We start from the raw sequence: 21589 nt of genomic DNA on the forward strand, positions 1-21589 counted from the left end.
TATACGGAAACTCAAAAAGACCAAACTACCACCGACTTTGAAAACACTTTCCTATTTTACTACCACCTACTGGGCATACATGAAAGTGAATCATACTGCCCTACAGTTGTGTCAGATAATCATTCAAGCTAGGCCTTTTCGTTATGAAATAGAGACCAGTGTACCAAGAATAACAGACCCTTAATGAGGTGGTATTGTACTACATTATTATATATTCATAATTTATTATTTATTCCCATCCTCCGACACCTACTCATTAAAGAGTGGTGGAGCGGTCTAGGCACTGCATCTCCGTGCTAGAGGCATCAATACAGACCCTGGTTCAATTCCAGGCTGTAATTGGGGGTTCCATAGGACGGAGCACAATTGGCCCAGCGTTTTTAGGGATTGACCCGGGTAGGCCATCATTTAAAAAAATTAAAAAATAAATGTTCACCTTTATTTAACCAGGTAGGCCAGTTGAGAACAAGTTCTCATTTACAACTGCGACCTGGCCAAGATAAAGCAAAGCAGGGCAACAAAAAAACAGAGTTACACATGGGATAAACAGAAATACAGTCAATAACACAATAGACAAATCTATATACAGTGTGTGCAAATAGAGTAAGGAGGTAAGGCAATAAATAGGCCATAGTAGCGAAGTAATTACAATTTAGCAAATTAACATTGGAGTGATAGATGTGCAGATGATGATGTGCAAGTAGAAATACTTGTGTGCAAAAGAGCAAAAAAGTTAATAATAACAATATGGGGATGAGGTTGGTAGTTGGATGGGCTATTTACAGATGGGCTATGTGTCCCATTCTGACCATAGTTCTGTTATTTTATTCTTTGTTTTAGTATGGTCAGGGCGTGAGTTGGGGTGGGCAGTCTATGTTGGTTTTTGTGTTCGGTCTAGTACGGTTCTCAGAGGCAGGTGTCGTTAGTTGTCTCTGATTGAGAATCATACTCAGGTTGCCTGGGTTTCACTTTTGGTTTGTGGGTGTTTGGGCCACACGGTACTGTTTTGGTTTTGTATATTTCACATTTATTATTTTGTTCCAGTGTTCAGTTGTGTTTTTGAATAAATCAATCTGGACACTTACCACGCTGCATTTTGGTCCGATCCTTACTCCTCCTCAGACGAAGAGGAGGAAATCCGTTACACTATGTACAGCTGCAGCGATCGGTAAGCTGCTCAGATAGCTGATGTTTAAAGTTATTGAGGGAGATATAAGTCTCCAACTTCAGCGATTTTTATTTTTTATTTTTTTGCAATTCGTTCCAGTCATTGGCAGCAAAGAACTGTAAGGAAGGGCGGCCAAAGAAGGTTTTGGCTTTGGGGATGACCAGTGAGATATACCTACTAGAGCGCGTGCTAAGGGTGGGTGTTATGGTGACCAGTGAGCTGAGATACGGCGGAGCTTTACCTAGCAAATACTTATAGATGACCTGGAGCAAGTGGGTCTGGCGACGAATATGTAGCGAGGGCCAGCCGACGAGAGCATACAGGTCACAGTGGTGGGTGGTATATGGGGCTTTGGTGACAAAACGGATGGCACTGTTATAGCAAACTGGATGCAGTCTGAGTAGAGTGTTGGAGGCTATTTTGTAAATGACATCCCTGAAGTCGAGGATCAGTAGGATAATCAAATTTACGTGGTTATGTTTGGCAGCGTGAGTGAAGGAGGCTTTGTTGCGAAATAGGAAGCCGATTCTAGATTTAATTTTGGATTGGAGATGCTTAATGTGAGTCCGGAAGGAGAGTTTACAGTCTAGCCAGACACCTAGGTATTTGTAGTTGTCCACATATTCTAAGTCAGAACCGTCCAGAGTAGTGATGCTAGTCGGGAAGGCGGGTGCGGGCAGCGATTGGTTGCATTTAGTTTTACTAGCATTTAAGAGCAGTTGGAGGCCACGGAAGGAGTGTTGTATGGCATTGAAGCTCGTTTGGAGGTTTGTTAGCACAGTGTCCAAAGAAGGGCCAGAAGTATACAGAATGGTGTCGTCTGCGTAGAGGTGGATCAAGGAATCACCAGCAGCAAGAGCGACATCATTGATATATACAGAGAAGAGTCGGCCCAAGAATTGAAACCTGTGGCAGCCCCATAGAGACTGCCAGAGGTCCGGACAACAGGCCCTCCGATTTGACACACTAAACTATCTGAGAAGTAGTTGGTGAACCAGGCGAGGCAGTCATTTAAGAAACCAAGGCTGTTGGGTCTGCCGATAAGACTACGATGATTGACAGAGTCGAAAGCCTTGGCCAGGTCGATGAAGACAGCTGCACAGTACAGTCTTTTATCGATGGTGGTTATGATATCGTTTAGTACCTTGAGCGTGGCTGAGGTGAACCCCTGACCAGCTCGGAAACCGGATTGCACAGCGGAGAAGGTACTGTGGGATTCGAAATGGTCAGTGATCTGTTTGTTAACTTGGCTTTAGAAGACTTTAGAAAGGCTGGATGGATTGTAAATAAAAATTTTCTAAACTGACTTGCCTAGTTAAATAAAGGTTCAATTTAAAAGATCATATCTATGATGCCACTTAAGTATTTTTGCAGAATCGTTGGTGAAGTTTTAAGTTCCCATCCTGATTGAACCCTTTCCCCACAGTTGTTTCCACTGTTTGTTCAGCTGTGAATGAGGAGATGGGTTATCTGGTGAGCCACACAAACTTGTCACACTGATTGCAGTGAAATGTCTTCTTCCCTGTGTGGCTCTGCTGGTGCCATTTAAAGTTCCCCCTTCGGCTAAAGCTTTGTACACACTCAGGAGCAATGGAAAGCACTCTCCCCACTGTGTCCAATGGGGTAGTCAATTCCCATGTCCTACCGAAAATGTTTTCACATTTGGGGCAACTGAACAATTTGTATGTGTCAACTGATGTCTTCTAAGATCTCTGGAAAAGCCCAAACATGTTTCACACAGAGCACTGATAAGGCTTAGGCTTTTCTACTGTGTGTTTTCTGGTGTGCATTGAGAATTTCCAGCTGGCAGGAGGACTTCTTACACACCTGGAAAAAACGTTTAACTGGAGGTGAGCCCCCCCATCTGTTTTGAATTGTTATTTTGGCATGAATACGTGTCACATATTTGTTTGCAAACAACGTAAAAAAAAAAATTGAGTTAATAAAGCCTCATACAAACATAGTTTCTTCTTTGTTTTCTTGTGTAAGGCAGCTCAAAATGTAGGGTTTTCAGCCTAGCTCAGTGCTTTCTGTGATGGTGGGGCAGCCAGTGAAAAATACGGAGCGTAGGGGTTGGTAATGTTCTCTACTTGCGCCGTGATTGACTCACTGTTCTGTCACTCATGGGGACACTACAGCAGTACACAATCTACGGGGAGAGCTCAAATTCAGGCCCCTTGGGTGCTGCCATAAAGTTACATTAAAAGTGCCCATCCAAGAAGGCTCAAGTTAATTGGCCACAGATAAAATTACGTCAAATCACGTTATATCTACCATAGCGTTGATTGGACTGATCATGTCAACATCATACTTTCAAAATCTTAGCTAGCAAGCTAGCAATCATCATGAATCAAGTCGACAATCTACTGGCAAATCATATTCAAGCCTTGTCTTACGAAGAGAAATTATAAAGAGAAACTATAACTAAAAATGTATCGGTGCTCATCGGCCATAAACATTACACAAGTTGGAAATCGCAAATTCAACAATGAGTGGTTTGGAAGGAATCAGTGTCTAACTGCAAGCATAGCAAAGCAATCACTAGCCTGCTATTCATTGGAGTGGTTGTGTGGTCCAAGTCTGGGTTTAAGAGTCTACTTTCCCATGCTTAATTTTGCACACCCAATTTTTCAGTTTTTGATTTGTTAAAAAAGTTTGAAATATCCAATAAATGTCGTTCCACTTCATGATTGTGTCCCACTTGTTGTTGAGTCTTCACAAAAAAAAATACAGTTTTATATCTTTATGTTTGAAGCCTGAAATGTGGCAAAAGGTCGCAAAGTTCAAGGGGGCCGAATACTTTCGCAAGGCACTGTATATACTGTACTCGATACCATCTACTGCATCTTGCCTATGCCATTCTGTACCATCACTCATTCATACATCTTTATGTACATATTCTTTATCCCTTTACACTTGTGTGTATAAGGTAGTAGTTTTGGAATTGTTAGGTTAGATTACTCGTTGGTTATTACTGCATTGTCGGAACTAGAAGCACAAGCATTTCGCTACACTCGCATTAACATCGGCTAACCATGTGTATGTGACCAATAAAATGTGATGGTCACCACCATACTTGTGTGGCTTTATTGAATTAGGAAACAGCATGTGAACAGTCCGTCAGCATCATACGTTTTCCTTCTTACAATGGCATGTAAACACACAGTCTTGATGTGGAGTCCTGGAGTGCGTCCAATCGCCCTGATTGGTTGGCATGGGCGGTTGATTGACAGACCTGAAGGCCAAACAGATAGAAACGGCCGGCCATTTCAACACCCATGGACATCATAGGGCCTCTCTCTCTTAATTAAGGTCTCTGGAAAAGCCTAAACATTTGTCACACAGAGCACTGATAACGCTTTTCTCCTGTGTGGGTTTTCTGGTGTGCTTTAAGAGTTTCTGGCTGACCAAATGACTTCTTACACCTGAGGGAAAACCATACTTGACCTCTGTGATGGCGCCGACAGAGATGGCCGCCTTGTGTTCTTAGGAAACTATGCAGTATTTATTTTTTTAATGTATTATTTCTTACACTGTTACCCCAGGAAATCTTAAGTCTTATTACAAATAGCCGGGAGGAACTATAGGATATAAAGAGCAATGTCAACTTTGTCCTTATCTGGGATGCCACCCATATTAGATCCCAGTAAGTGAGGTTAACCTACTGATCTGTGTTTACCTGATCAACCAAGTTAACTCAGATGGTACACTTTATTTTGGGGGCAACTGCCAGCAACAACATTGAGTTGAGATATAGTTTGAACAGTGCACATTCTAGGGTAAGTAATTAGAGCTAATTGAGCATAGGCTATAATCGCTGAGACACCCAGCACATCCATGAGAGATCACAACCTTTGTGACAGTTGTTACTGTATGCAGCTGAGAAGTAAAACACAAATCAATTATGAACTTCACAGGGTGGTGAAAGTGCAGTAATCTTGATGCTCCTTTCCAATAAATAGCAAGGGTTTATCCATAATAATCTCATCATGTGTAGACTAGCCTACCTGCACAGCCTACCCACACTGTATCTGCAGCTGTTGGCTAGATTGCACCTGCCAAGACCAGAGTAGGCACATTTTTTATTGTAATGTTTACACAATCGTCTCTCAGCCTATCACACAATGTGATTTAAATGAGTTGCTGTATGTGAGGATGCTGGGGCATGCTGAGGGAGAGTTTTTGGGAAGGCGTTTTGTGCGGCGGGTCAGTGCTGGGGTACCCTGTCTGTGTTAATACAACTTGATTATTTCATGGGTTATCAGTGTCCTAGCCTGTTCACGCTAGTCAACAAACTATGAGTGAGTTGCGGTAACCTTACAGAGACTTTGCAAATTGGTGACAGCGGTAGGATCAGCACGTCAACTAGTTAACAGCAACTCGTGAGCTGGGATAATTTAGCTGGTTAGCTGCCCGGGAAAAATGGAGGGAGAAGTTGAACAACAATCAACAACAAACACCAACCGACCGACAGCCGGTGGTGGATCAGCTGGGTGCCATGGACAGGCGGATTGACCAGCTAGTGTAAGAATCTTTAGAGGGGCAAAGAAGGCGAATGGAACGTTTGGATTGGACATTTTGATTTAGCAGCACAGTGAATGGATGGCATGCGGCAGATCGTTTGAACTTTCTCATGCTGTTGCTGAGGGAAAATGCGCAGAGATTTTGTAGTACTTTACCTCAGAATACCGATAATGATTACAACAGCGTGAGAGTGGCTTTGCAGAGGCATTTTGAGCCAGCTGGAATCGTGCATTTTTTCAGGACAGAAAACGTAAAGTGGTTTATTTATCCGTTATTTTACCAGGTAAGTTGGTGAGTGCATTCGTGACTTAGGGCGTGATTTAAGCAGGCTAGCTTCAAAGGCTTATCCTGATTATAGTGCGAGCACACGATCTGCTGGCATTAAACCATTTTATTACACACATTGGGTTCAGTGATCTTCGCATGCACTTGCGCAGGGCAGTACCAAAAATATTGCAAGAGGCAATTAGCATTGTTACAGAGCTTGATCAGATAAGGCAGATAGAATTACTGGAAAGCAAAGAACATGTGTGGGACAAACGAGGTTACTCTGCCTCCAGTTGGAGACAATGTCAGAATTCCAAAAGAGATGTTCAAGTCGTGTGAGAAAGTTGCACAGCTGCCGACTGAGGTGCAGAATCTGGCAGCAGGCAGCCACGTCAGAGGGAGACATACCAATGCAGCAGAGCGTTTCCAGGGTATTCTACAGTAGCAACGACAGACTCCACGGGAGGATACAGACTGGACCAGGGGAGAGGAAGATCTAGGTTCCCCAGTGCGACAGAGGACGACATGCGTCTACTAATAGCATGGCCTGCTGGCTCTGTGGTTGCACATTGCACATGAAATAAAACTGACCTTACATGGAAAAGAACAGCGCAGCATCGGCTTCAACTACATGCACAGCTGACCAGTCCACAGCGGTACATAATACTTCAAGTATTGTGGGGAGTTTAGTTTACCTGGAGTGCAAAATTGTTGGCTTCAAGTGTGAGGTCATGGTGGAGTCGGAGGCCCAGGTTTCCATGGTACATTTACAGGTATGGAGAAATGCTACTGGAGGTAAGAGTGGTACAGCAACCCCACCACAGCACAGTTAAAGTAGAAAATGGACCGTTTCTCTCAGTCCTGTGGAGCCGGTCCACAGTCATGAACATTCACGGTTTGAGTCTGACCTGGGATTTAGTAGTTGATAGTGATGCAGACCAGTGTGCACTCATAGGGACAGACTTCCTGGTAAAATATGGGGTTTACCTAGATTTGAAAAATAAAACATTTTGTGTTGTGGGGAAGCATATTGCAGAGTGTGTAAAGTGGTGGTGATGAATGACACGATTATCCCCTCCAGAAGTGAAATGTTTATAACTGGTAAAGTTGATGGTAGAGTAAACAATGACAAAACCGAGGGTCTTCTTGAGCCCTGTGTTAGTCACTGATACAAGCAACCTGTTGGTAGCATGTAGCGTTTGCAACTCAGTGAAGGGGAAACTGCCAGTGCATGTGATGAATGTAACCCTAGAATCACAGTTTATGAGGGAGGGCACTGAACTAGGGGATTTCTCTATCTGGGAGAAGGGTAGTGAAGACACTATTGTTGCTAGCCTACATCATCTCGGCTGAGGGAGTGTCCACTGACCCCATGAAAACAGAGACAGTCAGGTCATGGCCTAGCCCCAACTCACTGACAGAGGCAAGAAGCCTTTTAGGCTTGGGGTCATACTTCAGGAGGTTCATACCAGCTTTTGCAGCTATGGCTGAGCCTTTGTACAGATTGACAGATAAGGGGGAAATGTTTGAGTGGAACGCAGAGTGTGAAGCTTATCACATCCCCCATACTTGTGTTCCCGGACCCAAATCTAAATTTCATAATGGATACTGACACATGACACAGGCATCGGGGCAGTCCTCCCCAGAAACACAAGGGTAGAGAGAGAGTAGTAGCATTTGCAGTCGGGCACTGTCAAAACAGGAGAGGAATTACTCAACTACCAAGAAGGAGCTTCTTGTTGTGGTAGTGTTTCTTAAACATTTCAGAGACTTTTTGCTGAGAACTGAGAACCTACTGAGAACGGATGTGGCTGAGTAACTTCAAACCTGAAGGACAACTTGGCTAGATTGTTAGAGACACTGGATCAGTTTGACTATCATATTGTCCACAGGCCCGGGAGACTGTACAGTAATGCAGAAGATGTCACGTAAACACTCACAGAAAGAGAGTAGACACAGCCGTCTCACAGGAAGCCACTGTCAATCTGAGAGCCATCGTAAACAAGCCTCAGGATGTCACTATTGAGCCGGTAGTTTGAGCTCAAACAAGCCAGGCAGTCCCCACAAATGCAGCTTTCCTTTTGGAAACACAGGATAGATACCCAGTGGTCTCCCAGTTAAAGAAATAGAAAAAAAGAGGGTAGAGCAGAGCTCCCTGTGGAGTTGCAATCGGAGCCACATTTCAGGCCTTTCAAACAAGTGTGGGGGGCATTATATGTAAAGAATGGGGTGTTATGCCTTGAGAGTCAACTATGAGACAGATGACACCATCTGGAGAGGGATTGTACCAGATGAGCTTGTACATGAGATACTTACCTTTATCCACAATGATAGAACAGGAGGCCATTTAGGAGTTGGAAAAACACCAGTAAAATCAGAGCAAGCTTTTATTGGCCAGGCTGGCAGAAAGCCATTAAGCAGTTGTGTAAGGGCTGTGTGGTGTACGCTGCATACAATTTGCAGGGTCTAGCTCCCAGAGCGCGCATGACAAGTTCTGTCACAGGCCACCGTTTTGAGAGCATAGCTGTAGACTTAATGGGTCCGTTTACAGAGATGGGACGAGGTAACAAACACATTAGTGTCACGTGTTAGTGTCAGATTACTTTACTAGGTGGTCAGAGGCATATGCCATATCCATTCAGGAAGCAGTAACAGTGCCCAAGAAACTGGTAGGGGAATTTGTGTTGAAGCTAGGCGTTCCTAGCTCTATCCATAGCCACCAGGGGTGACATTTTGAATCTACTCTATTTAGAGAGATGTGCAATCTTTTACAAATTAAGCTTGAATTGTTTACTGTGTGCGTTCGTTTCCTGGGTGAGTTTGAGACTTAGTGTTTGTTGTTTTTTCAAGTGTACTGTGATCCTGCGGCTACCGTATCTCAGTATGGCGAAGTCAGCCACTGGTCTGGCCCTTTGGCGGAGGTTTAACAGTTGGCTGGCTGCTTCTTGTCCGCGGACTGGATGGCCGAATACTCATGGCAGTGAAGGCTACTATGGGTCTGCAAGATGGTGGCTGCTGTTCCCACACCGCCGTTGCCCACGCCAGGGCCTTGCCCGAGAGTAGAGGGATGATGTAGGCGATCATGGCCCGATCGGTGTGGAATGAGGACGACTGTAGCTCGAACACCAGAGGACACTGAGGGAGGAACCCCTTGCATCCTCCCGCGTGGCCGTCTTACCACTCGGGGGCTAGGATCTTGGGTTACCTGGAGGAACCACGACGACATCTAGCACTGGGCGATGAGACCTGGGCATTGGCTCCTCCTGGGTTGGGGGCATGCTGTGGTTGGAGGGACTCGGCAAGTGCCCAAAGGGTACCGGAGTTTTGGAAGAGCTGTTCTTGCTGCCCTCCTAACACTGCTCCTTGGCGGACTACCACATTCCGGATCTGGGTGATCTCTGCTGGGTCCATGTTGTGGCAGAAGCTTGCTGTGATGTGGTAAGGTTGTACCCAGGTGCAGAGAAGAGACCAGACGAGGAATCAGTGGTTAAGGATAAACATAATACTTTACTGAGATACGGTAGCCGCAGGATCACAGTACACTTGAAAAAACAACAAACACTAAGTCTCAAACTCACTCAGGAAACGAACGCACACGGTAAACAATTCAAGCTTCTGCCTTTGAACTACCACATTCGTCAGCCAGGGAGAAGGAAGCCAGAACAGGTGTATTATATTAACCTGTTAAAAAAGTTGGTAAGTCAAGAAGCATTTTGGGGGGGAACAAACATACAGACTTCAGTACTTTCAGCCACTTCTTGTTGTTCTTCAGAGAACCTGCTGGAATAGATTACCCTCGGAGATGTATCGTCTTCCCAGGCCCAAGCTCCTCCTGGGTTGAGGAATGCTGTGGTTGGAGGGACTCGGCAAGTGCCCAAAGGGTTCCGAAGATTTGGAAGAGCTGTTCTTGCTGCCGTCCTAACACTGCTCCTTGGCGGGTTGGTTATGAAAAATAAAGAAGTATTTTCTTCATTACCAGGACACACCCATCACATCCAACATGACATCATCACACCTCCAGGTTATAAGGGTCCATCAAAAACGTACCGAGTGCCAGAGGCGAAGAGAGCGGCAAAAAATGAAGAAGTGGGGATGTTGGAGCTGGAAGTCATTAAAGAGTCACACAGTGCGTGGTCCAGCTTGATAGTCCTAGTGTCAAAACCAGATGGTACAGTACGATTATCTAATGACTTCCGTAAATTGAATGCCATTTTGAATGCTTATCCCATGCCGAGAATAGATGAGATGATAGAAAGACTGGGAAATACCTGGTTCATTAGTACACTTGACCTAACCAAGGGATATTGGTAGGTTCCTCTGACCCCTGCAGCTCGTGAGAAGACGGTACTCTCCACGCCAGATGGCCTGTTCCAATATGTGCGACTGCCTTTTGGACTTCATGGAGCCCCCGCCACGTTTCAAAGGCTGATGGACCACATTCTACAATCCTATGCTGCAGCCTACCTGAACGTGATCATCCACAGCCACACGTGGGAGGAGCACCTAATCCGATTAACAGCGGTCATCGACGTGCTTCGGCAAGCAGGACTCATGGCCAACCCAAAGAAATGCACGCTGGGGGTAAGTGAAGCAAAGTATCTGGGCTAATCCATAGGGCGAGGGTTCATCAAACCACAAGAGAAGAAGGTTGCTGCAATCCAGAATTGGCCTCGACCAGTGAATAAGAAGCAGGTACGGGCTTTCCTGGGAATAACAGGTTATTACAGATGTTTCATCCAGGATTATGCAATAATTTCAGGACCCCTGTGTGACCTAACCCAGAAGGCCCAACCTGCCATGGTACAGTGGAACCATGCGACTGAAGAGTCATTTCAGAACAGTCGTATGCACTGCGCCTGTGTTGTATTCGCCAGATTTCTCAAAGCCTCTGATTGTACAGACAGATGCATTGGAAACTGGAATTGGAGCTGTACTCTCACAGGAAGTTAATGTAGAGGAACATTCTGTGTTGTACATTAGCCGTAAATTGATTCCCTTGGAAACCAAATATGCAACAGTGGAAAAAAAGTGCCTTTGTCCTCTATTTTTGATGACCAATTTAGCCCTTTTACCAAAGAGCAGCTTCTATCTACCAAATATTGTATACCTTAGTAGCGCTTCCCTTCCTCCTCTTTCTATTAGTTAAGCATAGCACTTGGGTGGTGCTTAGAGGAAGCAGCTCCACAGTCATTTCTTTCTGTGTTTTTTGAGAACATTTTACAACTCAAACTATGGATTTTACCCAAGAGGCTACAAGATTTTCCTATTCCCATGAAGAGGGCCAAAGGATTATTACCACTACCTCATTGCTAGATGAGATGACAGCCACAGAGAATACTGGAATGGACTTAAACAAGGCTTACAGAGACTTGCACCACCTTATGGAGAAAGACACCAAACTTGACCTCAATTCTATCACCTTGTCTGACTATTGGAGGAAAGGCCTAATCCCCAGAGGACTCCGTATTATGAAGTTTCCAGCTAACGGAGCACAAGGTAAAACTGAATTTAGAGATAAATGGGAGGCTATTCTCAACAAGTGTTCTTTTGACCTAATGCTACTTCTAATATAATAATCTAAAAAGGACAGACAAGTAGTCCAAACAGAAATTGAAGAAGTAAAAAGGAAAATCACAGAACACAGTGACAATCCTAAAAAAAGCACAATGTGATGAGATCTTGAAAGTGAAAAGTAGACACATTCACTCTGATATTGAAACAAGACAAGCTAAGAAAACTTAGAAGAGATGAAGTAGACTATAGAGATGGCAAGGTCTTTGCCTGGAGAAAACCAACACGCAAGAATTCAGAATCACATCTGCAGAGAAGGAAGCCTAGATCTGTTTCTTTCAATATTTTGTTACAAAATACAGCACTGAAGCAGAGAACTTTAAAAGAATCATTAAAAATAATTGGGGAATCATCCAAAGTGATACGCTACTACGCCAAGTCTTTCCTGAGCCACCAGTCATAAGCTTTAAGAGATGTCCTACCCTAAATGACAAATTAGTCCACAGTTATCTTCCTGGTAACTCTCAAAAAAACTTGGCTTGACCACAAACCCAAGGGCTCCTTTAAATGTAACCATTGCAACCATTGCAGTAATATTGCTCAGAAGAAGTATTTTGTTGACACAGCTTCCAAAATGGAGTATTATGTCAAGCATTTCATTAACTGCAAAACCACTCATGTCATCTATAGATTGGAATGTCCACAGTGCAAGGTGTTCTACATTGGACGGACAAAGAGACGCCTTCAAGACCGCTTAGCGGAACACAAGTACGCCATACGGGTAGGCAATGAAGACTACCCCATGGCAAGGCACTACAAGTCCCTACACCATGGCAACCCTGCCCTCCCTACAAGCTATGGGTATTGATCATATTCCAGCCTCTATTAGAAAAGGGGACCGTCTTAAACAGTTAAACCAAAAGGAAAGTTTTTGGATTTACAAACTACAGGCCACTAAATACCCTGGTTGAAATGAAGATATGGATTTCTCACCCTTCCTTTAGGGTTGTGATGGGTCCATTTGCTGTCATCCAGTGGACATTTTGCTTAATTTGCCCTCCGCTATGGTTAGACTTTTCTTGTTCATGTTTTGTTGTTCTAGTGTACTATGGGATATATTGCTTTCTTATTCTTGACACTTCTCCCAGTCATATTTAAGGTTAGAACTACCTTTTAGTCTTCTGATACTTCTAGCTTGGAGTTGTATTTTTATGATAACTTTGCTACATTATTTCACCTTTTAATGTGTATAGTATTGCTTACTAGGTGTGTCCAATCAATTTTGTAACCACTCCCTCTTCCAATTAGGGCTAATTGGAAAAGCTGTTCAAAAGAGGACATTGTATTCCTTTTTTGTACTCCCTGACGAAGGCCATGCTGCCGAAACGCATCGGTTTAAAAAAAACTTTGTTTCTATTGAACATGCCATACTAATAAAGGCATTTAAATTAATTATATGAAGAGTGCCTTGGTCCTCCTTTCTTTTTGGTGGAAAAAAGTGTTTGGCAATCAAATGGGCTCTGCAGTCCTTGAAATATTATGTTATTTGTCTTCTATTACCTAGAAGAAGGACACTAACACCCGGATCACCTGGTGGTTCCTCAACTTCCAGCTTTTCCACTATCGGATCGTCCACCGTTTGGGTTCTAAACATGGTAATGCTGATGACATATCTCATGTCTATGCCATGTTTTCTTTGACCGCTCTGACTACAAGGTCAACGCTGAGGGGGAAGGTATGTAGCGGTTTCTGGGGTTGTGTTGTGGATGGATGTTATGTGCCTGCAAGGTTTCTTTAAAAAAATGCACAGAGGCAGAACCATGGACAGCTCAGGGGAAACTTCTAGAGTGTGGCAGAATAGCCACATCTGTCTCCAGTTGTAATCAGAGCCAAACTGCAGACAGGTGAAACCAATCAGTTCCTTTACTTAACCGCGCCCTTTGATTTCTTACTTTGTAGCTTTTTTTTTTTTTTTTTTTTACCCCAGCAGGTGGAGGTTATTGGAGAGACAGAGCGTACAGTGGAAACTGAGGTTTTAAAGAACAAAGGAAAATAGTATTTCAACACAGAATTAACTCCCAAAGACAAAGCTTGGCGGGCGTTCCACTGGTGGCGAAGTGTTTACTATGTTTGTTTTGGCTTGATAGTAATAAACCAGTTTAACCCTTCACTTGGACTGGTGTTGTGTGTCTGTGTAAACCCTGCCTTACAAGAACCCGGCGCCGAAAATGCTACAGTGGCCTTACATCTGGTTATTTAACAGCAACAGTTTTTGACAAAACTATGGGTAGAATTGAAAATGCAACAAAAACATTGAAGTAGAGTATATTGTGATAAATTGCAGGCCACACTACTTGCCTAGAGAGTTCTCAGCTATATTACCAGCACAAACCTATGCTGGCCCTAAGACCGCACTCAGTCAGCTGTATAAGGAAATAAGCAAACAGGAAACCACCCACCCAGAGGTGGCATTCCTAGTCGCCGGAGACTTTAATGCAGGGAAACTTAAATCAGTTCTACCAAATCTCTATCAACATGTTAAATGTGCAACCAGAGGGAAAAAAATTCTAGATCACCTGTACTCTACACACAGAGGCGCGTACAAATCTCTCCCTCGCCCTCCATTTGGTAAATCTGACCACAACTCTATCCTCCTAATTCCTGCTTACAAGCGAAAATTAAAGCAGGAAGCACAAGTGACTCGGTCTATAAAAAAATGGTCAGATGCTAAACTACAGAACTGTTTTGCTATCACAGACTGGAACATGTTCTGGGATTCTTCCGATGACATTGAGGAATACACCACATCAGTCACTGGCTTTATCAATAAGTGCATTGAGAACATCATCCCCACAGTGACTGTACGTACATACCCCAACCAGAAGCCATGGATTACAGGCAACATTCGCACTGAGCTAAAGGGTAGCGCTGCCGCTTTCAAGGTGAGGGACTCTAACCCGGAAGCTTACAAGAAATCCCGCTGTGCCCTGTGACTGAACCATCAAACAGGCAAAGCGTCAATACAGGGCTAAGATTGAATCATACTACACCGGCTCCGACGCACGTCGGATGTGGCAGGGCTTACAAACTATTACAGACTACAAAGGGAAGCACAGCCGTGAGCTTCCCAGTGACACAAGCCTCCCAGATGTGCTAAATCACTTCTATGCTCACTTCGAGGCAAGCAACATTGAGGCAAGCAACACTGAGGCAAGCAACACTGAGGCATGCTTGAGAGCATCAGCTGTTCCAGATAACTGTGTGATCACGCTCTCCGTAGCCGACATAAGACCTTTAAACAGGTCAACATACTCAAGGCTGCGGGGCCAGACGTGTGCTCCGGGCATGTGCTGACCAACTGGCAGGTGTCTTCACTGACATTTTCAACATGTCCCTGATTGAGTCTGTAATACCAACATGTTTCAAGCAGACCAAAATAGTCCCTGTGCCTATAGGGAGGAGGTCAGAGACCTGGCCGGGTGGTGCCAGGATAACAACCTATCCCCCAACATAACCAAGACTAAGGAGATGATTGTGGACTACAGGAAAAGGAGCACCGAGCACATCCCCATTCTCATCGACGGGGCTGTAGTGGAGCAGGTTGAGAGCTTCAAGTTCCTTGGTGTCCACATCAACAACCAACTAGAATGGTCCAAACACACCAAGACAGTTGTGAAGAGGGCACGACAAAGCCTATTCCCCCTCAGAAAACTAAATATTTGGCATGGGTTCTGAGATCCTCAAAAGGTTCTACAGCTGCAACATCGAGAGCATCCTGACCGGTTGCATCACTGCCTGGTACGGCAATTGCTCGGCCTCCGACCACAAGGCACCTCAGAGGGTAGTGCGTACGGCCCAGTACATCACTGGGGTAAAGCTGCCTGCCATCCAGGACCTCTACACCAGGCGTTGTCAGAGGAAGGCCCTAAAAATTGTCAAAGACCCCAGTCATAGACTGTTCTCTCTACTACCGCATGGCAAGCGGTACCGGAGTGCCAAGTCTAGGACAAAAAGGATTCTCAACAGTTTTTACCCCTAAGCCATAAGACTCCTGAACAGGTAACCAAATGGTTACCCGAAGTATTTGCATTGTGTGCCCCCCCCAACCCCTCTTTTACACAGCTGCTACTCCCTGTTTATCATATATGTAGTCACTTTAACTATACATTCATGTACATACTACCTCAATTGGCCCATTGTATCCCATCACCCGCCAACACCTCTTTTTACGCTACTGCTACTCTCTGTTCATCATATATGCAGTCACTTTAACCATACCTACATGTACATACTACCTCAATAAGCCTGACTAACCAGTGTCTGTATATAGCCTTACTACTGTTAATTTCAAATGTCTTTTTACTGTTGTTTTATTTCTTTACTTACCTACACACACACATTTTTTCTCTCGCATTATTGGTTAGAGCCTGTAAGTAAGCATTTCACTGTAACGTCTACCTACACCTGCTGTATTCGGCGCACGTGACAAATAAACTTTGATTTGACCTTACAATTTATTTATTTTAATTCGGTACATGAAGATGTCAGTAAAAGGACATTTTGTGTGCAAAAGTACATTTGGTGGAAACATGCTCATAAAGGTTCTACAACATTCGCATGAAAATCTATCACCAATTGGATGGAAACCTAGCTAATGGCACCAATGTTGATATTAGCTAAAGGGCCATTCCATAGTAACATGATTATGCTGAGACTCATATTGTTCACTTTGAAATGTGTCAAAACAATTCAAGTTTAAGTGTTTTTGTCATGTTTTCAGTGGACAGTGTTAAAAGTAGGCTACATAATCCTTGCTCAAAAAGTTGTATGGCTTGTTACAGAACTGTGCAAATGCAAACTACATTAAGTGAAGTGGATTCATACCCGGTAAGAGAATGACATCCTGGGTCCCTGAATTGTACTACACAGAAATGCAAAGTTATATATTTGAATGTCATTCTATTCATGATGATGTAGCCTAAATAGTTAGTGGTAGAAATGAGGTAATATATGCTCTCATCAAAGGTCATGTCATCTTATGGACCTTTGAAAGTGTAATAGATGTTTTATTTTTTACTCACAAAGCATAAACCTACATTTTCTTCTTTAGTCTATTTTTCTTTTCAGAATTTGTCAGTGGCATGGGGACACCTGTGAATAATACATCTGAGTGAAAAGACGGACAATTGAATGAATCTTTATTACAACACTGCTATCAATATATTTACCATCAATTGATTCACCCCTTCAAGAATGTTTGTGTTCTTCCTTGCCAATCAATGACCTGAAGTCAAACGCTTTCAAGTGGAGGTGGATTAGAAATGTCCAAAGAGGGATAGATCCACAAAGATATCGCAGCTACATTTTATTATAACAGAACACACACAGACAAACAGACACTCTTAGCTTTTATTTGACACCCAACTTGATGCTGAACTTCACATGTTGGTCCACATGGGTCTTTAAACAGTTTCAAACATACATAGCTAGCTACTATCTTTGTTATACCGTACTAGCACCCTATTTGAAACAACTAGTAACGCTATGTGGAATTGCCCTAATTTATTCTATCTGGCACAACATAAGGCTTGTATAGTCAGCTACACACCCAATTTGTCCTCAAATGGCTTTATAAAGCTAATATGTTTAAATATATATATATATATATATATATATATATATATATATATATATATATATATATTCAGAAATATCTTTACCTTTAGCTAGTTACATGGATGATTTTCAGGAGTATCGGAGGGTCAGCTAATATTATTGCGGTTGCACATACAGAATATCGAAAAGTAAAAAGTACCACTACATGTAAAAATACTTTCCTATTTTACTGCCACCTAATGGGCATACATGACAGCGAATCCTACTCCCCTACAGTCGTCAGAGAACAAAAAGGCCTGTCTCTTGAATGATTTTGAACTAGAGATAAATGTACCAAGAAGAACAGACTTATAATTAGATGGCATTGTACTACATTATTATATCATATCTGTACTTCTACAGATGGGGGTGCATTACAATTTTGCTCTGTCTTCATACAGAATCGTTGGTGACGTTTTAAGTTCCCGTCATGGTTGAACCCTTTCCCACAGTTAGAGCAGACCACTGTTTTGGTTCTATTGTGAATGAGGAGATGGGTTTTCAGGTGAGCCGCTCTGAAGAAACTCTTGTCACACTGAGTGCAGTGAAACGTCTTCTTCCCTGTGTGGCTCTGCTGGTGGCGTTTAAAGTTCCCCCTTAGGCTAAAGCTCTGTCCACACTCAGAGCAGTGATAAGGCCTCTCTCCGCTGTGTGTCCGTTGGTGGTACGTCAATTCCCATTTCCTACCGAAACATTTTTCACATTGGGGGCAACTAAACGGTTTCTCCCCTGTATGTGTCAACTGATGTCTTCTAAGATCTCTGGAAAAGCCAAAACATTTGTCACACTGAGAGCACTGATAAGGCTTAGGCTTTTCTACTTTGTGTGTTTTCTGGTGTGCATTGAGAATTTCCAGCTGGCCGGAGGACTTCTTACACTCGTGGACATCATAGGACCTCTGTCCAGTGTGGGTCTCCCTTGTATGTGTCAACTGATGTCTCTTAAGATCTCTGGAAAAGCCAAAACATTTGTCACATAGAGAGCACCGATAAGGCTTTTCTCCTGTATGGGTTTTCTGGTGTGCTTTTAGAGTTTCCGGCCGGTAGAATGACTTCTTACACCTGAGGCAATCAAATGGCCTCTCTTCAGTGTGGGTCATTTGATGTCTTTTTAGATGGGCTGGTCTTCTGTATTCTTTTCCACACTGAGAGCATTTATATGGTCTCTCTCCTGTGTGGCTCTTTTCATGGCTAGTCAGTTGGGTTTGAAATCTGTATCCTTTTCCACACTGAACGCATGTGTATGGTCTCTCTACTGTGGGGATCATTTCATAGCTGGTCAGATGGGTTTGTCTTCGTAATCCTTTCCCACATCTGTGTTTTTTTAGTGAATCAGCGAAGACGTAGTTATTCCCACAGTCTGCACAGTGATATGGTTTCTCTCCTGTGTGACTCTTCTGATGTGTTTTCATAACATATTTATTGGAGAAGCTCTTGCCACATTGTGGGCACGTGGCTTGGGTTGCTATGATCTTCCGAAACTTTAGCAGAGTGATGTACTCTTCAGGGTGGGCCCTCTTGAGGTGCCCGTGAAAAAAGCGTTCTATGGTGAAACCGAGCGTACAATGAGGGCATGGGTAGAAGGAGGAGGACCCCTTTTTAGAGTCACCTAAAGGACAGAAATAAAAACATCAAATGAACTACACTTATTTCATTATAGAGCCACAGTTATTGAGAAATGAAACGTTATGTACATGTAACACATTATTATATCTCTACACCGTAACTGCAACCCCACCAATTGTACTCACTGAAATCAGCAGCATTAGCTTTCTCATCTGTATCTAGTGTCATCCCTGGATCCAATGATGTCTTGCTGCAATTTTCAATCTTCAATGCTCCTGAAACATCATGCTCATTGTTTTCACAGTCCTTTGAAGCAGAAATGAAGCGGGTATTCAGTCAGAAAGTCAGTTTCAGTATTTTCAAAAATTGGCGGAATACTAACTAGGCCCAGCACTCAAGCTACTAGCTACTCAAGAAAGCTATGCTTTGTGTTTGTGAAATCTTAACTTCATTATGAAGCTATAGGCTTAAATTTAGACATTGTTGCCATACCTATACCTGGCCTACTTCTTGTATGTCAGTAGCCCACTCCATATGCAGTCACATAGTGGCAGAAAGAATGAAGGTTGAAAGCTAGGTTTGTGGTACACAGCTTTTAATAGGTAAGGTGCAGAACGGTCAAAACAACTAGGAATGAAGACACCTTTAGTTTAAACCTACAAGAAGCTAACCCTACAAAACATCTCAAAGTGTGTATTTCACTCAGTACGTTATTAAATCCTTGAACTCACCTGCACATGATCACTTTCCATCTCACTGTCCTCTGTATCCTCTGTATCTGAACATGATGATGTTTCCAACGGTTCCCAAGGCACTGGCACTTTCACAACATCCTCATCTTCTGACTTCAACCAGTCTTCATTCTCTTCTTCCTTAACTGTAATTAAAGCAACTTTCTCTTCATCTACTGGCAGAAGGGAGCATTCTTCAGACTCCTCTTTGACTGGGACTGGAGAAGGCAGCACCTGACACAGAGAAAACATAATTCATTCAGCATCGTCATTCTAACAATAACTCTGGGCCTCGTAAATGGGCTTGCAGTGTTAAGGAGGCACTTACCTTTACTTTGAGGTAAGTCATGCTTTTATGTCCACACTCTTGATCTGTGACTCCATGGATGACTGAAAGTGGATCAAAGGAGGTATCTTGTTCATCCGGGTCCTCATTTTGACAAACCTGGGATGTTTCAACTCTTAATGGCACAGTTGAAATCTGGAGTTCATCAGCTTCCTCTTTGACCTGCCTCCAATGCAGTGAGGGATCCTAGAACAGACCATGGTTGATGTTAGAAGAATAACATCTATTTGACCAATAAAACTTGTTAATGAATACCCGCTCGTTTTAGATATTGTATAATGAAATTGATTCTCATTTTGAAGAATGCATGATGTGTGGGTTAACCTACAAAAGGTTCTTCTGGCTGCCCACTGCTTTCATATCTCCCATATTGATCCATCTTCAGCAGATGATGAACAGACTCGTGACCTGTCAATAACAAAACAACCCACCCACATGTTTAGTTAGATCACAAGGATCAACAAAGCCCATATGAAAGTCAACAATGACACCAATGTTGATGGTAGCTAAAGGGCAATTCCACAATAACAGAATTATACTGAGTCAGACATTTCACTTTAAATGCATGTCAAACAAAAACAATTCAGTGCAAAGTTTAAGTACATTTTCAGAGGGCATTGTTAAAAGTAGTAATTGTGCATAGAGTGGTATGGTTTATTAAAGAACTGTGCAGATGCCAAGTTTGGTAACAGAATGACGGTATGAATATTTTTTTCTTTATGTGACAACATTTTCCAAAAACGTAAATATCTGCTCCAAATTATAATTCAAAGATGTCTGCAGAAAGAATGGGCAGTCAGCAATATCAACTTTAGTTTGAAAAACCTTTGGTTATCAAACTACATCAAGTGAAGTGGATTAACACACAGTAACAGAACTATGGTAATGGTATGACATCATTGGTCCCTGATTTGTACAGAAATCAATAATTATGGGTTTGAATGTCATTACATTCATGATGATGTAGCCTGAATAGTTAGAGGTAGAAATATGTAATATGTGCTCTCAACAAGGTAATTTCTTCTTTTAGCAATGTATTTAAATTTTTAAAGGTAAATTAAAAAACACAACATACATGTTCTGTATTTTAGCCTGCGATTTAAAACACATTCCGTTTTAAGTCTTTTTCTTTGACCTCATAACTCCCCTTCTCCTTTAGTCTTTGCCTGTATATTCTTTGCTTTTCAGCATTTGTCAGTGGCATGGTGACAATCTGTGAATAATACATTTGAGTGAAATGACTGATGGACAATTGAATGAATCTTTATTACAACACTAACGTTAGTATCACGATGTTTACAATGAATTAATTCACCCCTTCAAGAACTGCATTCGACTAAGTACACACAACTGTAATTATTCCTCGCTTGCTAATAAGAAAACCTCATTAAGTCAAACGCTTTCAAGGGGAGGTGGATTCGAAAAGTCCAAAGCGGGATAGCTAGCTAGCTCCACAATGATATCCCAGCTGCATTTGATAATGAAGTACGACAAAGACGCACTCTTAGCTTTCATTTGACATGCTCCTATGAACTACACACGTTGGTCCTAATGGGTCCTTCATAATACCTAGCCTTCAAACATGTATGGCTAGTCTTTGTTATACCGGTACTGTACTAGTACGTGGAATTGCCCTAAAGCATACTAGCTAACTAAAGTTATCTGTTATAGCTGGCAAACAGATGGATAGTTAGCCCAACTTGTCATCAAATGGCAATAAAGCTTATTTAACAAGGAAAATATATTTACCTGCTTGCTAGTTACATAGACATATCTAAATCTCAGGGAATATTATTAAGGTTGCACATACGGAAACTCGAAA

General features: G+C 42.7%; 1 protein-coding gene across 2 annotated transcripts; it reads right to left on the reverse strand.

Annotated features, from left to right (window-relative positions):
* Positions 1-17148: 17148 nt before the first annotated feature.
* On the reverse strand, positions 17149-21573 carry LOC110524474 (oocyte zinc finger protein XlCOF6). 2 transcript variants are annotated; one of them, XM_036978282.1, is made up of 7 exons: positions 21517-21572; positions 20843-20980; positions 20096-20175; positions 19750-19953; positions 19422-19655; positions 18876-18996; positions 17149-18733 (listed from the first exon to the last, which is right to left on the reverse strand). In XM_036978282.1, exons 3-7 carry the CDS (start codon positions 20144-20146, stop codon positions 17469-17471), a joined length of 1875 nt encoding a protein of 624 aa, XP_036834177.1. In that variant the 5' UTR covers positions 20147-20175; positions 20843-20980; positions 21517-21572; the 3' UTR covers positions 17149-17468. The 2 variants fall into 2 exon arrangements, with proteins under 2 accessions (XP_036834177.1, XP_021459839.1); XM_021604164.2 differs by lacking the exon at positions 20843-20980 and having other exon boundaries at positions 21517-21573.
* Between the last annotated feature and the right edge of the window lie 16 nt (positions 21574-21589).

Source organism: Oncorhynchus mykiss, chromosome 5, assembly GCF_013265735.2.
Source record: "Oncorhynchus mykiss isolate Arlee chromosome 5, USDA_OmykA_1.1, whole genome shotgun sequence".
In the NCBI taxonomy this organism is placed as follows: domain Eukaryota; kingdom Metazoa; phylum Chordata; class Actinopteri; order Salmoniformes; family Salmonidae; genus Oncorhynchus; species Oncorhynchus mykiss.

Excerpts from the sequence above, each read along its gene's own strand:
- LOC110524474 (XM_021604164.2), bottom strand. The coding sequence starts at position 20,146 with ATGGATCAATATGGGAGATATGAAAGCAGTGGGCAGCCAGAAGAACCT. Across the intron at positions 19,656-19,749 it reads TGACTTACCTCAAAGTAAAG|GTGCTGCCTTCTCCAGTCCC; the intron begins GTAAGTGCCTCC and ends TCTCTGTGTCAG. Across the intron at positions 18,997-19,421 it reads TGGAAAGTGATCATGTGCAG|GACTGTGAAAACAATGAGCA; the intron begins GTGAGTTCAAGG and ends TCTGCTTCAAAG.